Raw genomic sequence first — 17580 nt, 5'->3', positions numbered from 1 at the left:
GCTTGAACCAATCTGGCCATTCTCCTCTGACCTGTCTCATTAACAAGGCATTTTCACCCACAGAACTGCCACTCACTGGATTTTTTTTTTGTTTTTTCTCTGTGAACTCTAAAGACTGTTGTGTATGAAAATCCCAAGAGAGCAGCAGTTTCTGAGACATTCGTACACCCCATCTGGCACCAACAATCATTCCACGATCCATGTCACTTAGATCACATTTCTTCTCCATTCTGATGTTTGGTCTGAACAGCAACTGAACCTCTTGACCGTGTCTGTGTGCTTTTATGCATTGAGTTGCTGCACATGATTGGCTGATTAGATGTTTGCATTAAGGACCAGGTGTACTGGTGTACCTAATAAAGTGGCCACTGAGTGGATGCTCAGCTTGGAAATAACTTGAATCAAGAATTACTTGCTGCCTATGAAGAATGCTGCTGAATGGCCTACTCCTGCACCTATTTTCTATGTTTCTATGTTAACAGAATGGAGTGATACCTCACTCAACACACAACTTCCAACCACAGCATTAACCTGTTCCCTCAACTGACATGCTTAAACATAAAGTGCACAGTGAATCATCTCTTCTAATCATGTCCTGACGAAGGGTCCCAGCCTGAAACGTCGACTGTACCTCTTCCTAGAGATGCTGCCTGGCCTGCTGCGTTCACCAGCAACTTTGATGTGTGTTGCTTGAATTTCCAGCATCTGCAGATTTCCTTGTGTTTGCATCTTCTAATCATTATTTCATTATGTACTTTTACAAGTATATTAAGAGCAAAAGGATTGTAAGGGATAAAATTGGTCCTCTTGAAGATCAGAGTGGTCGGCTATGTGCGGAACCAAAGGAAATGGGGGAGATCTTAAATAGGTTTTTTGCGTCTGTATTTACTAAGGAAACTGGCATGAAGTCTTAGGAATTTAGGGAATCAAGTAGTGAGATCATGGAAATGGTACAGATTGAAAAGGAGGAGGTGCTTGCTGTCTTGAGGAAAATTAAAGTGGATAAATCCCCAGGACCTGACAGAGTGTTCTCTCGGACCTTGAAGGAGACTAGTGTTGAAATTGCGGGGGCCCTGGCAGAAATATTTAAAATGTCGCTGTCTACGGGTGAAGTGCCGGAGGATTGGAGAGTGGCTCATGTTGTTCCGTTGTTTAAAAAAGGATCGAAAAGTAATCCGGGAAATTATAGGCTGGTGAGTTTAACGTCGGTAGTAGGTAAGTTATTGGAGGGAGTACTAAGAGACAGAATCTACAAGCATTTGGATAGACAGGGACTTATTAGGGTGAGTCAACATGGCTTTGTGCGTGGTAGGTCATGTTTGACCAATCTATTGGAGTTTTTTGAGGAGGTTACCAGGAAAGTGGATGAAGGGAAGGCAGTGGATATTGTCTTCATGGATTTCAGTAAGGCCTTTGACAAGGTCCCGCATGGGAGGTTAGTCAGGAAAATTCAGTCGCTAGGTATACATGGAAAGGTGGTAAATTGGATTAGACATTGGCTCAATGGAAGAAGCCAAAGAGTGGTAGTAGAGAATTGCTTCTCTGAGTGGAGGCCTGTGACTAGTGGTGTGCCACAGGGATCAGTGCTGGGTCCATTGTTATTTGTCATCTATATCAATGATCTGGATGATAATGTGGTAAATTGGATCAGCAAATTTGCTGATGATACAAAGATTGGAGGTGTAATAGACAGTGAGGAAGGTTTTCAGAGCCTGCAGAGGGACTTGGATCAGCTGGAAAATTGGACTGAAAAATGGCAGATGGAGTTTAATACAGAGAAGTGTGAGGTATTGCACGTTGGAAGGACAAACCAAGGTAGAACATACAGGGTTAATGGTAAGGCACTGAGGAGTGCAGTAGAACAGAGGGATCTGGGAATACAGATACAAAATTCCCTAAAAGTGGCGTCACAAGTAGATAGGGTCATAAAGAGAGCTTTTGGTACATTGGCCTTTATTAATCAAAGTATTGAGTATAAGAGCTGGAATGTTATGATGAAGTTGTATAAGGCATTGGAAATCTGGAGTATTGTGTTCAGTTTTGGTCACCAAATTACAGGAAGGATATAAATAAGGTTGAAAGAGTGCAGAGAAGGTTTACAAGGATGTTGCCAGGACTTGAGAACTCAGTTACAGAGAAAGGTTGAATAGGTTAGGACTTTATTCCCTGGAGTGTAGAAGAATGAGGGGAGATTTGATAGAAGTATATAAAATTATGACTGGTATAGATAGAGTGAATGCAAGCAGGCTTTTTCCACTGAGGCAAGGGGAGAAAAAAAGCAGAGGACATGGGTTAAGGGTGAGGGGGGGAAAAGTTTAAAGGGAATATTGGGGAGGGTCTTCTTCACACAGAGAGTGGTGGGAGTATGGAATGAGCTGCCAGATGAGGTGGTAAATGCAGGTTCTTTATTAACATTTAAGAATAAATTGGACAGATACATGGATGGGAGGTGTATGGAGGGATATGGTCCGTGTGCAGGTCAGTGGGACTAGGCAGAAAATGGTTCAGCACAGCCAAGAAGGGCCAAAAGGCCTGTTTCTGTGCTGTAGTTTCTATGGTTTCTATGGTCTGATTTGTTCTGTGCACGTAGATGAAGATTACTTGGCAGAGTCTTAGGGGTGTGCAGAATACCTTGGAAACCCTGGAAAATGTGGGTAGAGGCTTTAATGAGGAAGGCGAGAAATGATATATATGAGGGTCAAGATGCTGATGTTCAGCGTAAAAGGAGGTAATTTTTATCATAAAGTGACTCTGATCATAACACTGCTTATTGTCTGCTATATCTCTTGCTTTATGCTCACCACTGTGATTTATCACCACTGACCTTCCCTTAACGTTAACAGATTCTTATAAATGTCATATTTTGTTCTACAAACAGTTTTAATTTAGATCCACCTGGGATATTGCAGATTAGATCTTGTCTAAAGTAAGAAAAATTGCTTTTATCCCTCTCTTGAACTAACCAGGATTTGAAAAAATATAGTTACTCAGGGGTTTATCAATAATTTCTAGAATAATTTATAATTATTAAACTACAAAAAAGCCAATGTTAACATAGAACATTACAGGCCCTTTAGTTCATAATGCTGATCTTTTAATCAACTCCAAGATCAATCCAACCCTCCCTCCTACGTATCCTTTCATCTTTCTATCATCTATGTGCCTATCTAAGATTTTCTTAAATGTCCCTAATATGCCTCCCTCCACCACCACTCCTCGCAGGATGCTCTACCTACCACTCTGTGTCTATAACCCTCCCCTGTATTTTCCTCCAATCACCTTAAAATTATGTCCTCTTGTATTAGCCATATCTGCCTGGGTAAAGGTCTCTGGCTGTCCACTCGATCTCTGTTTCTTATTTTGCACATCTTTGTCAAGGTTACCTCTTATTCTCCTTCACTCCAAAGAGAAAAGCCTTAGTTCACTCAACCTGTCTTTAAGCTGAGCGAGCTACGGCTGTCTATTCCAGGCAGCATCCTGGCAAATCTCCTCTGCACCTCTCTAGAGCTTCTGCATCCTGTGGTGTGGACTGAAGAATTTGCTTCTGTGCTGTAGTGCTCTGTGACTCTCTGATCCTTCCTATAATGAGGCGACCAGAACGGAACAAAAATTTGCCCTGATGATCAGTCTCAGTCTGAAATGGTCTCTCCATAGATGCTGCCTGACCTGCTGAGTATCTCCAGCATTTTGTGTCTATACTTTAGATTTCCAGCATCTGCAGAATCTCTTGTATTAAAGGCTAATGACGGACTTTTTTCAATCCTGTTGCACTGTGTTTGGTCGTTCCACGCCGTGTTTGGGTTCCAGGATATCAAACAGTCTCATCAAGCTGGTCCCGTGTGATCTCTATGCTTTCATACCAATAGACGTTGTATGTGTCCTCCTTAGACTAGACCCCAGGACCTTGAGAAGCAGAGGAGGGTCTGTACGGTACTTAGAACAGCACGTGAATCCTATCGGGGAAAGCAGTGAGACCAATGACTGGGAATAGGTTGGGGAATTGGAATTGGTACCAAGATATAGTGGAAAAGCTTAGTTTTTGCATGCCATCCAGACAAATAAGTACAGAGCACAGGTGCATTGAGGTAGCACAAGCAGGGAGTAAAAACAAAATGCAGAATATACTGCTACAGTTACAGTTAGGAGAAAATATAGTGCAGGTAGAAAATAAGGTGTAAGCACTATGATGAAATAGAATGCAAGATAATGAGTTCATTATTAATGTACAAGAGGTCCGTTCAGACTCCTCTGACTGTGGGATGCAGTGTCCTTGAGCTTGTTGGTGTGTGTGTGTGTGTGTGTTCAAGCTTTTATATCTTATGCCTGCTGGGAGGGGTAGGAGAGAGAATGTCCAGAGGGGGTGGTGTCTTTGATTATGTTGGCTGCTTTTCCAAGGCAGCAAAGAGTGTGGATAGCATCCATTGAGGGGCAGTTGGTTCCCATGACGGATTGAGCTCTACCCACAGCTCCCTGCACTTTCTCATGGTCTTGGGCAGAGCAGGTGTCTTGTGCCTCGATACAATACCTTTAGTGGTGTATCTAATGGAAATAGATACTGGGAAAGGGCTGGGAAAGAAAGAACAACTAAAGCTGACAGGGAAGGTATTACGGAATAGAACGTTTTAGCACAGCACAGGCCCTTCGACTCATGATATTGTGCTGACCCTTTAACATAATCTAAGATCAATCTAACCCTTTCCTCCCACATAGCGTTCTAGTTTTCTTTCATCCATCTGCTTATCTAAGAGTCTCCTAAATGCCCCCAATGTATCATTCTCTACCACCATTCCATGCGCCTCCTTGAGGGCAATAAAACTAACTTCTGCACTTACCCAGTTTCCTTAATTCTGTTATGTCTCACTTTAGAACCAACTTGGAAATGTGGCGAGATCCAGCACGAAAACTGGCCTTTCAGCCCATCACATCTATGCCAACCACGAACCACTCTTTTACATTTATCACGCTCTTTGTTTTAGAAGTTTTATTTATTAAGATACAGTGCGGAGTAGGCCCTTCTGACCCTCCAAGCCACGCCGCCCAGCAATCCCCCAGTTTAATCCGAGCCTAATCACAGGACAATTTACAATGACCAATTAAAATACTAACTGGTGTGTTTTAGGACTGTGGGAGGAAACCGGAGCACCTGGAGGAAACCCATGTGTTCTTGCGGAGAATGCACAAACTCCTTACAGGCACTGGCGGGAATTGAACCTGCATCACCTGTACTGTGAAGCGTTATGAGTCATAGAGAACTAAAGCACAAAAACATCTAATGTGTGTGGAACTGTTGTTCTACCCAGTCCCATCGACCTGTTCCTGGACCATTGCCCTCCCTCGCTTCCCATCCATGTACCTATCTGATGTCGCTTAAAAATTGCATTCATCACTTCTGTGGCCAGCTCGGCTGTACTCAGATCACCCTGTGAGTGACGAAGTTCCCTTTCAGGTTCCCCTTAAACATTTCACTTTTCATCCTTAGCCTATGACCTGTAGTTCTAGTCTCACCCAACCTCTCCTGTCATTAACTTCAGCCCAGATTTTGCCCTGACATCCACAACATGGAAAATTTGTAGCAGATAACTAGCCCTCATATCTTTGTGGTGTGTGGGGAATCCAGAGTACCTGTAGGAAGCCCATTTGGTCATGGAGAGAACCTGGATCTCTGGTGCTGTGAGGCAGCAGCTCCATGGCACTTCTGGCCCTCTTACTTTATAAATTTTTTATAAGTAAACTTTTTCTATGTAACACACTAAATGCTGGAGGAACTCAGCATGTCAGGCAGCATCTATGGAGAGGAATAAACAGTCGGCATTTCAGGCTGAGACCCTTCGTCAGGACTGGAAAAGAAGGGGAAAGAAGCCAGAATAAGAAGATTGGGGAAGGGGAGGGATTACAAGCTGGCAGATGATAGGTGAGACCAGTTGAGGGAGAAAGTGGGGAGGTGGGGAGAGGGAAACGAAGTAAGAAGCTGGGAGGTGAAGGCCGAAGAAAAAGGAAGCTAATAGGAGCAGATAGTGAACCATGGGAGAACGTGGAGGAGAGGAACTGGAGGGAGGTGATGGGTTGGTGAGAAGAGAAGGGTAAGAGGGGAACCAGAATGGAAATTAGCAAAGGGAAGGACCGGGGAGAAATTACTGAAAGTTAGAAGTTGATGTTCGTGCCGTCAGGTTGGATGCTACCCAGGTGGAATATGAGCTGTTCTTCCTCCAAACTGAGTGTGGCCTCATTGTGCCAGTAGAGAAGGCCATAGACTGACATAAAACCATATGATATAGGAGCAGATGTAGGCCATTCAGCCCATCAAGTCTGCTCCTCCATTTCACTGTGGCTGATCCATTTCCCTCTCAACCCCATTATCCTGCCTTATAAGACCATAAGAGATGTTGGAATGAGAATTCATTATTCATTGTAATGGCCACATAAAGGAACTTCTTTGTGGTCATTATTATCATATAGGAAGTAGAGGTTTGCTCCCAGCAATATCCCACAAATGTTTCACAGGGGAATTAAGCTTCTTAGAATGGTGTATTACCATATATTAATACCATCAGATATTCAAAAATCTGAATCTTTGCAGATTTGCCTTTGACACTTTCTATTTTTTTACTAGGCTCTACTTGCCAGCAGCTTTGTGCCACTCTACGCTGGGTTCAGGGCCGTGGAGTACAAAGGAGAAGTGAGTATGAAATTAAATAAAATAAAAAATGCTGGAACTAACCAACAGGTCAGGTAGCATCTATGGGGAGAGAAACAAGAATTAATGTTGCACATCAGTAACCTATCGGTAAATTGGTTTATTATTGATACTGTACTTTTACAGTTAATTTCATAGTCATAGAACACTACAGCACAGAATCAACCTCTTCGGCCTACCTAGTCCATGCCGAATTGTTAGTCTGTCTAGTCCCATAAATCTGCAACTGTGCCATAGCCCTCCACAGCCGTCCAATCCACGTACTTGTCCAAACTTCTCTTAAGTGTTGCATCAAACCCACATCCATTTGCACTGGCAGCTCAGTCCACACTCTCAGCCCCTCTGTGTGAATCAGATCCCCTTGATGTTCCTCCTAAATATTTCATCTTTCACCCTTAACCTATGACCTCTGGCTTTAGTCACACCCAACCTCATTGGGAAAGTCTTCTTGCATTTATCCTATCTATACCCCCACATAATTTGTATACCTCTGTCACATCTCCCCTCATTCTCCTATGCTCCAAGGAATAAAATCCTAACCTATTCAACCTTTCCCTATAGTTTCGTCATATTAGTGTCTTAAAGGCAGAGAAAAGCAATAATGGAATGCAGAATAAAGTGTTACAGTTACAGAGTAAGTGCAGTGCAGATAAGTGCAAGACCTGTGCAGTGCAGTGAAGTGCAGTGACAAGGTAGATTGGGAGGCCTTATACTTTGGGACTGTTCAGTAGTCTTATAACAGTGGGATAGAAGCTGTCCTTATGCCTGGTGGTACGTGCTTTCAGGCTTCTGAATCTTTTGCCACATTTGATAGTTATGATTATGAAGACATGCAGTCCTCTTTTATTTCATTTAGTAATGCATGCATTAAGAAATGATACATTATTTCCTCCAGTGTGATATCACAAAACACAGGACAAACCAAGACTGAAAAAACTGACAAAACCACATAATTATAACATATAGTTACAACAGTGCAACAATACCATTACTTGATGAAGAAGTCCATGAGCACAGTAAAGTTCAAAGTTTCTCAAATGTCCCACATCTCACGCAGACGGGAGAAGGAAGAACTCTCCCTGCCATGCCGACCACAATCCGACTCTGAGTCATCCGAAAACTTCGAGCTCTGATCAGCTCTCCGACACCGAGTACTGAGCGCCATCTCTGTCCGAACGATTCGACCTCCTTCTCGGTCGTCAAAAGCAGGCAAGGCCAGGGATTTTGAGGCCTACCCTCCGAAAGATTCCTGACCACACAGTAACGACAGCAGCGAACGGGCGTTTCAGAAATTTCTCCAGATGTTCCTCTGTGCTTTCATGTCTATTCTCCATCAAATCAGAATTGTCCACGGCCCCTATTTAACAGATACAATATCATTTTTCACCGTCGGGCTGCGCACACCCAGGTGTGCCGCCATCTTGTCCTCCTGATTTTGGTGGGGTGGAGGCAAAAAGAGATTGTCCAGCATACATCAGTACTGGAAAAGATTGGAAATGGAAATTTCAAGATGCAGAGGAAGGGTGGGACAGTGGAGAGAACACAAAGTAATGTCTGTGAATCAGTAGAGGTAGGTACATGACAAAATGGGTCATGGAGATGAGTGAATGAGAGTGGTACAGGCATCAGTGAATGGTGAACCTGTAGGTGTGGAGGGGGTGTAAATGGAGGATGATTAAATATGTGAAATTACTCACAGAAATGACGGGAGGAAACAAAACCTGTCAGTGCTAGCACTGTGGGAAGTAAGGTTGAAATTGTTAGTGCTGAACTCCTTACACCAGAAGCTGTAAATAAGCAAGTTACATGTAAGCATCCAAACCGTGTGCAGCTCCAGAGATGGACACTTGAGGGCAGTAGTGTAACAGTCCAAGCAGGAGTGACAGAAGTTGCCAGAGTTGAAAATTATGCATGGCTTTCTTTTTATTTATTTATATTTTTAAAATTTAAGTATCCATCCCTCCCACCCACCCACTCAACCAGAACAGGCCCTTCCGGCCCAACCTGCCGTACTGCCTAGCAACACACCTACTTAATCCCAGCCTAATCACAGGACAATTTGCAACGACCAATTAACCTACTAACCGGTACGCCTTTGGACTGTGAGAGGAAACTGGAGCACCCAGACGAAACCCATATGGTTCACGGGGAGAAGGTACAAGCTGCTTACAGGCGGCATCAGAATTAAACTGGAGCACCCAGATGAAACCCACACAGTCACAGGGAGAAGGTACAAATTCCTTACAGGCAGCATCAGAATTAAACTCTGAACTCCAGAGTTCCCTGAGCTGTAACCACTACGCTAACATGGTGCCCCGTGGGTGAGTTCGATGGTTGGAATGGGATACAGGCTGAAGTCACTGTGGCCGGCATTGCAGGCATTTAATTCCTGAATACCAACCAGCTAATGAACATGGAGAAGCAGGGGTTAAATATTTGGAAGATCAGGGAATTGAGGGCTATGGGAAGCTGGTACAGAATAGGAATTGATGCTGGGGGCAGATAATCAGTGATTATAATGAATAGTGGGACAGGCTTCATAATCAGAATCAGGTTTAATATCACTGGCATATGTTGTGAAATTTTTTGTTTTGCAGTAGCAGTACATTGCAATATATAATAAAAAAATGAATGTGTGTATATATGTATGTGTTTATACACACACACACACACACAGAGCAAAAAGAAAAAAAAACAGTTGGTGATGCAACCAGTTAGAATGCTCTCCACGGTACATCTTTAAAAGTGTGGAGGCCTACCCCTGCCTCTATTTTCTTTACTGGATGCACTAGTTCATAGAGCTATTCAGCATGGAAACGTATGCTTCAGACCAACGATCTAAGCTATTCCCATTTGTCTGCATTTGACCCAAATCCTTTCACCATTTTCCTGCTATGTACCTGTCTGAGTGTCTTTTAAATGTTACTATTGTGCCTGTCTCGACCTTTTCTACCTGTCTAAATGTCTTTTAAACGTTGTAATTATATCCGTCTATAACACGTCCTCTGGCAGCTTGTTCCATTTACCCACCACCCCCTGACTGGAAAAACCTGCATCTCACTTCCTCCTTCAATCTTTCCCCTCTGACCTTAAACCTCTGCCCTCTGGTTTTAGACTCCTGTACCTTGAGAAATCGTGTGTGGCTATCTATCCTACCTCTGTCAAGAGCTTGCATAAAATGTCACCCCTCTGCCTCCTTGGAGCAAAGGAAAAAAGTTCTAGCATATTCAGACTCTCATTATAACTCAAACCTATCAGTGTAGGCATCATTCTTGTGTATCTTTTCTGTACTTTCTCTTGTTCGCTTGATCACATTGTAGTATAACAATAATGATGTCACTCAATTTGGTCATGGCCTCCTCTTCTACCACGATGAAGCCACATTCAGCTTGGAGGAGCACCACCTCATATTCCGTCTAGGTAGTTCTAACCTGATGGCATGAACATCAATTTCTCGAACTCCTGGTAATATTTTTTTCTTCCCCTTTTCGTTCCCTCTTCATTTCTCCACTCTGACCTCTTGCCTCTTCTCCTCACCTGGCTATCATCTCCTCATCGTGCCCCACCTCTTTCCTTTTCTCTCGTCGTCCACACTCCCCTCTTAGCAGATCTTTTCCAACCGTTTGCCTTTTCCACTGGTCACCTCCCAGCTTCTTACTTCATCCCCCCCCTTCCCCACCCACCTAGCTTCACCTATCACCTTCTAGCTTATCCGTCCCCCCAACCTTTTCATTCTGGCATCTTCCCCCTGATGAAAGGTCTCAGCCCAGAAATTGACTGTTTATTCATTTTCATAGAATCTGCCTGACCTGCTGAGATCCTCCAGCATTTTGTGAGTAATGCAGCTTAACCATCGTATTGTATAGCTGTAACATGATTTCTCCACTCTTGTACTCATTGACTCGGCTGATGAAGGCTGTACTTTAGACTCAGTGCGGCGCTCCACATTTTAGAAACAGCTTCTTCCCCTTTGCCATCTGATTTCAGAAAGGACGATAAATCTATGAACACTACTTCACTATTTTCCTCTCTTTTTGCAGTACCTATTTATATTTTATTATATTTTTATTTTTATATAGATTTCTTATTGTAACTTATAATGTATTTTATTTATTACTCTGTGCTGCTGCTACAAAACAAGTTTCACAAAATATTTCAGTAAAGACTCAGCTTTTTAAGGCATTGGTCAGATCGCATTTGGAGTATTGTGAAAAGGTTGTGCTGGCATTGGAGAGGGTCCAGAGGGGGGTTCACAAGAATTACCGCTGGAATCAATGGGTTAACATATAAGGAGCATTTGTTGGCTCTGGGCCTGTACTCACTGGAGTTCGGAAGAACGAGGGGGGTGGGTCTCTTTGAAACCCATCAAATATTGAAAGGCTGAGATAGAGTGGATGGGGAGAGAATGTTCCCTAAAGTGTGGGAGTCTAGGATCAGAGGACACAGCCTCAGAAAATAATAAAATCCTTTATAACAGAAAAGAAGAGGCAATTTTTTTACCCAGAGGGTGGTGAATCTGTGGAATTCCAATATAGCTGTTTGTGGCAATGTAGGCCAAGTAATTGGGTATATATACAGTTGAAGTCAGAAGATTACATACACCTTAGCCAAATACATTTGAACTCAGTTTGTCACAATTCCTGGCATTTAATCCTAGAAACCATTCCCTGTCTTAGGTCAGTTAGGATCACTACTTTATTTTAAGAATGTGAAATGTCAGAATAATAGTAGAGAGAATGATTTACTTCAGCTTTTATTTGTTTCATCACATTCCCAGTAGAAGTTTACATGCACTTAGGTTGGGAGGAGGAGACATCGACTCAGACCATGAGAGGCCTGCATCGGGCATTTTCAGGCCTTACAAGGCGCAGATTGGAAGACTGTGTGGGACGCCACTCTTCGCACAGACACTAGAGCAATGTGTGGTTAAGTGCCTTGCTCAAGGACACAAACACGCTGCCACAGCTGAGGCTCGAACTAGCGACCTTCAGATCACTAGACGAACACTTTAACCACTTGGCGACGTGCCCAACACAGGTTAAGTCATTAAAACTCATTGTTCAACCACTCCACAGATTTCATATTAGCAAACTATAGTTTTGGCAAGACGTTGAGGACATTTATTTTGTGCATGACATGAGAAATTTTTCCAGCAGTTGTTTATAGAAAGATTATTTCACTTTTAATTGACTATATCACAATTCCAGTGGGTCAGAAGTTTACAAACAAAATCTGCCAAGACCTCAGCAAAAAAATTGCCGACCTCCACAAGTCTGATTCATCCTTGGGAGCAATTTCCAAATGCCTGAAGGTACCACGTTCATCTGTACAAACAACAGTACGCAAGTATAAACACCATGGGACCACGCAGCCGTCATACCACTCAGGAAGGAGACACATTCTGTCTCCTAGAGATGAACGTACTTTGGCCCGAAAAGTGAAAATCAATCCCAGAACAACAGCAAAGAACCTTATGAAGATGCTGGAGGAAACAGGTAGACAAGTATCTATATCCACAGTAAAATGAGTCCTATATCGACATAACCTGAAAGGCTGCTCGGCAAGAAAGAAGCCACTGCTCCAAAACCACCATAAAAAAGCCAGACTACAGTTGGCAAGTGCACATGGGGACAAAGATCTTACTTTTTGGAGAAATGTCCTCTGGTCTGATGAAACAAAAACTGAACTGTTCAGCCATAATGACCATCGTTATGTTTGGACGAAAAAGGGTGAGGCTTGCAAGTCGAAGAACACCATCCCAGCTGTGAAGCATGGGGGTGGCAGCATCATGTTGTGGGGGTGCTTTGCGGCATAAGGGACTGGAGCACTTTACAAAATAGATGGCATCATGAGGAAGGAAAATTATGTGGATATATTGAAGCAGCATCTCAAGACATCAGCCAGGAAGTTAAGGCTCAGTTGCAAATGAGTTTTCCAAATGGACAATGACCCCAAGCATACCTCCAAAGTTGTGGCAAAATTGCTTAAAGACAACAAAGTCAAGGTATTGGAGTGGCCATCACAAAGCCCTGACCTCAATCCGATAGAAAATTTGTGGGCAGAACTGAAAAAGCGTGTGCGAGCAAGGAGGTCTACAAACCTGACTCAGTTACACCAGTTCTGTCTGGAGGAATGGAACAAAATTCCAGCAACTTATTGTGAGAAGCTTGTGGAAGGCTACCCAAAACGTTTGATTCAAGTTAAACAGTTTAAAGGCAACGCTACCAAATTCAACCTAAGTGTATGTAAACTTCTAACCCACTGGGAATGTGATGAAAGAAATAAAAGCTGAAATAAATCATTCTCTCTACTATTATTGTGACATTTCGCATTCTTAAAATAAAGTAGTGATCCTAACTGACCCAAGACAGGGAATGGTTTCTAGGATTAAGTGTCAGGAATTGTAAAAAAGCTGAGTTTAAATGTATTTGGCTAAAGTGTATGTAAACTTCTGACTTCAACTGTATATAAAGTGGAGGTTGATAGGTTCTTGATTAGTAAGGGTATTAGAAGTTTAGGGGAGGAAAACGGAATTGGGAGGGTTAATAAATCTGCCGTGAGGGAATGGCAGAGCAGAAACAATGGGCTGAATGGCCCACTTCTGCTCTTATGTCTTATGGTCTTATAATAAATCTGATTCTGGTTCAGAGGTGCCGGGATCTACTGTTTTCCAACAGTTCCACCAGGGATTTGCTCCCACTCAGTTAAAGAAAGGCCATGTCATACTTTCCAGTCTAAATAATTCATTCTAGCTTGTAGCTCGTACTGATCGAGTGGATTTTTTGCCTCCCCAGATCAGTATGCCAACAGAAAGACCACTGCTATGAATGCTGCTCCCCTTCTCAAAGGAACAATGTTTCTGCTTCAAACCAAAATATACGACTGAAAAGTTATAAAAACAAGAAATTCAATCCTTCGAACAATATGGCCAATTATCAGGATACAAGATCAACATAGATAACACCCGACTACTTTTACATAACTATAGCCCACCAAGAGAAATTGAAAGTAGATATCCTTGGGCATGGCAAACAGAATCTGTCAAATATTTGGGCATCATTATGCCAAAAGATTTGGAAAAATTATCAGAATGCAATTATCAGCCTATATATAAAAAAATTAAGATATAACAAGATGGAACCTAATTCCTTTGCTTGGTCTCAGTTCAAGGATTGAATCTATTAAAATGAATATACTGCCCAGACTACTAAATCTCTTTCAGACCCTACCAGTAGAGATTAACCAAAATCAAGTCAATGAATGGAACAAAATACTATCAAGATATACATAGCAAGGTAAAAGGCCTAGAAGTCGTCTCAAAACTTTGCAATTAGCCAAGGAAAAGGGGATGGGGCCTACCTTCTCTTAGAGATTATTATTTTGCAGCACAGTTGAGAGCTGTGATGTGCTGGTGCAACCCATCATATGGTGCTCAATGGAAAAACATTGAGGAGAGGATACTTTCCATCCCCATACAGGCAATTTTGGCTGATAACAACCTACAAAGTTACATGAATACTATTGATAACCCATGGGTGAAATGGACTCTTAAAATATGGAAAACTATTATAAAAGAATATAAACTAGAGAGAGACATTGCAATTCTTAAATGGTGTGCATATAACTCGGATTTTACGCTGAACAAACTGAATGCTAGATTTAAGGACTGGACAGCTAAAGGAATAACAGCTATTTTCAATATAATGAAAGAAGGAACACTGTTCAGTTTTGAAATGCTCAAAGAGAAACACTTATTAGAAAAACAAGAATTTTATCGATATTTACAGATGCGACAGTATGTTAATAGGACGATTAAAAATATAACCAAGGCAAGTACATGTTTGATAGAGCTATTTAGAAAAGCATATCATTCAGACAACAGTAGTAGAATAATTTCAAGTGTGTATAAGGGTTTGTCAAATCCTAAAACACATTCGACTTCATACATTAAAACAAAATGGGAGAAGGAAGGAGGGATAATAATATCTGAGGAAGAATGGACAATAATATGGAGGTATCAATGGAAGTGTACCAGTTCACAGAAATGGAGGGAGTTCGGGTGGAAAAACTGGATATTTTATTACACCCTCTCAGAAATCCCATCATGATAGTAACCTCCCTGTTTGTTGGAGAAATTGTGGAAATTGAAATGCAAACCATTATCATATTTTCTGGGAATGCCCCGTTATCAAAGACTATTGGAGTGGGATACACAATGCCCTACAAGACATTTTTAAATGTGAAATACCCTCAGAGAGTAAGACCATATATTTTGGGTATATACCTCAAGAATGGTTGAAAAGAGATAAATATTTAATGAATATACTGCTGGTGGCTGGTAAAAAGACCCATACCAGGAAATGGTTATCACAGGAGAGCCCAACTTTAAATGTATGGATGGAATTAAATGGACATTTACAAAATGGAGAAGATAACAGCATCTGTTAATCATAAGTTGGAACAATTTGATTCATATTGGGAAAAATAGTTTAACTACAGAACAACTCATAGGCCTGATTTTATTCTCACAAGTCAATGAATATGTTGTTAAAAAAAAGATCACTCCCTACTTTGTACATAGTTTTCTTCTTTTGATTGTTCTTTCTTTTCTTTCTTTCCTCTCCTTTCTATAAGTGTATACCTCAGATAAATATTATGTGGAGATTTGTGACAAATATGACCATATGATATATGTGTACAGTATCTGAAATACATCTTATGGAAAGTTTTGTTTGATGATGAACTTCAATAAAAAATAAATTACAAAAAAAAACAAGAAATTCTGCAGATGCTGGTAGTCTTGACCAATACACACAAAGTGCTGGAGGAACTCAGTAAGTCAGGCAGCATTTGTGGAAGGAAATAAACAGTCAATGTTGTTCTGTTCGCCATAAAAGATGGGACGTCCCAGTGGCTATCCATTTCAACTTGACTTTCCATTCCCATTCTGACATGTCTCTTCATGGTCTGGTCTGCTCTGCTGACGTGATGAGGCCAAACTCAGACTGAGGGAGCAAAACCCTTTTTTCTGTTTGGGAAGCCACCAACCTGATGGCATGAACATTGATTTCTCTAACTTAAAGTAATATGCCCCACCTCTCCCTTCCTCTTTTACCATTCCCCAATCTACTTACCCTCTCACCCTTTCCCTTCTTCTCAGTTGCCCATCACCTCCTTCTGGCTCCCATCCTCCTTTCCTTTCTCCCATGCTCCACTGTCCTCCCTAATCAGATTCTTCCTTCTTCAGCACTTTACCTCTTCCACCTATCACCTCCCAGCTTCTTACTTCCTTCCCCCTGCCCCACCCACTGACGTTTCCCCTCAGCTGGTCTCATCTATCACCTGCCAGCTTGTGCTCCTCCCCTTTCCCCCACCTTCTTATTCTGGCTTCATACTCCCTTCCTTTCCAGTCCTGATGAAATGTCTTGGCCAAAAAAGTTCTCCATAGATGCTGCCCAACTTGCCGAGTTCCTCCAGCATTTTGTGTGCATTGGAAAATTGTAACTTTTCACAAGCGGAGGTCACATTGCAAATAAGTAGCCTTATTTTTTATTCTGTTCTATAAATGTGCTTTTTTTCACATTGGAACCTGTGTCAAGTCTGCTTTGCCAGCACCAGGTCTATTTGTCTCAGACAGGGACTGAGCAGATGGAGACACAATAGGGTTCTCTGGCATCAGCTGAGATGCTAAGTATGTATGTACGACACATTGAATATGTCATGGTGGGGAAGGCCATCTTGGCATTCCACATCATGCAACACTTGTTAATATTGAAGGAAGGAGAGAACAGGCTACAGGGAATTGTATAAGATGCTGTTAAGACTGCATTTGGAGTATTGTGTTCAGCTTTGTTTGCCTTTGCTATCTGTAAGATACCATTAAACCATAAAGGCCCGAATCGTTGTTGAGAAAGGTACCACCTACCCCACAATCACTTTGACCCACTACAGGAGGTACAGGAGCATCTGGTCTAGAACTGCCAAACTAGATGACAGCTTCTTTCCTCAGGTTGTAAGACTGATGACTACCCTGCCATCAGCGAGGTGTTGTCACTTGGACAGCGAGCTGTTTATCTGTGCTGCACACTACATGCATTTTGAATTATATTTTATTATTGGTGGGAATATTTAGTTTTATGTACTGTGTGTGAAGTATGTTTTGTGGGTGCACTGTGACCTGGAGGAATGTTGTTTCATTTAGTCGTATACATGCATAGTGTTGGCGTATGGCCAAGTGGTTAAGGCGTTCGTCTAGTGATTTGAAGGTCACTAGTTTGAACCTTGGCTGAGGCAGCGTGTGTGTCCTTGAGCAAGGCACTTAACCACACATTGCTCTGCGGTGACACCGGTGCCAAGCTGTATGGGTCCTAGTGCCCTTCCCTTGGACAACGTCAGTGGTGTGGAGAGGGGAAACTTGCAGCATGGGCAACTGCTGGTCTTCCATACAACCTTGCCCAGGCCTGCGCCCTGGAAACCTTCCAAGGTGCAAATCCATGAGACTAACGGATGCCTATATACATGCATGGTCAGATGCCAATAAACCTGAGTGCAAACGAGATTTATGAGGATGCCACAACTTGAGGGTTTGAGTTATAGAGATTGGCCAGCTAAAAATATTCATTGGAGTGCAGGTGAATGGAGGAGGGGGTGATATTTTAGATGTATAGTTCAAAGTAAATTTGAGGCAGGTAGAGTAATAACGTTTTAAAAACATTTGGACAAGTACATGGGTAGGAAACATTTAAAAGGAAAAGGGCCAAGTGCAGGCAAGTGGGGATTAGCTTAGATGAACAGTCTGGTAAACATGGACTTGTTCGGCTGAAGTGCCTATTTCTGTTCTGTGTGACTTTGTGTCTCACTCCAGTAGATCGGTGGGTTTGCACTGA

The 17580-nt window shown here is 42.2% G+C and overlaps 1 protein-coding gene across 7 annotated transcripts in view; it reads left to right on the top strand.

The window, feature by feature from the left end:
• pnpla4 (patatin-like phospholipase domain containing 4) overlaps positions 1-17580 on the top strand; it is a 76737-nt gene that overhangs the window by 26333 nt on the left and 32824 nt on the right. For all 7 annotated transcript variants that reach the window (XM_063054630.1, XM_063054628.1, XM_063054627.1 and 4 more), the window contains exon 5: positions 6611-6676. In XM_063054630.1, coding sequence (XP_062910700.1) covers positions 6611-6676 — 66 coding nt within the window. The remainder of the gene's footprint in view (positions 1-6610; positions 6677-17580) is intronic.

Source organism: Mobula hypostoma, chromosome 7 (assembly GCF_963921235.1).
Source record: "Mobula hypostoma chromosome 7, sMobHyp1.1, whole genome shotgun sequence".
NCBI classification, from domain to species: Eukaryota; Metazoa; Chordata; class Chondrichthyes; order Myliobatiformes; family Myliobatidae; genus Mobula; species Mobula hypostoma.
The sequence above is the reverse complement of the archived record's forward strand: the minus strand, read 5'-3'. Positions and strand labels throughout refer to the sequence as shown.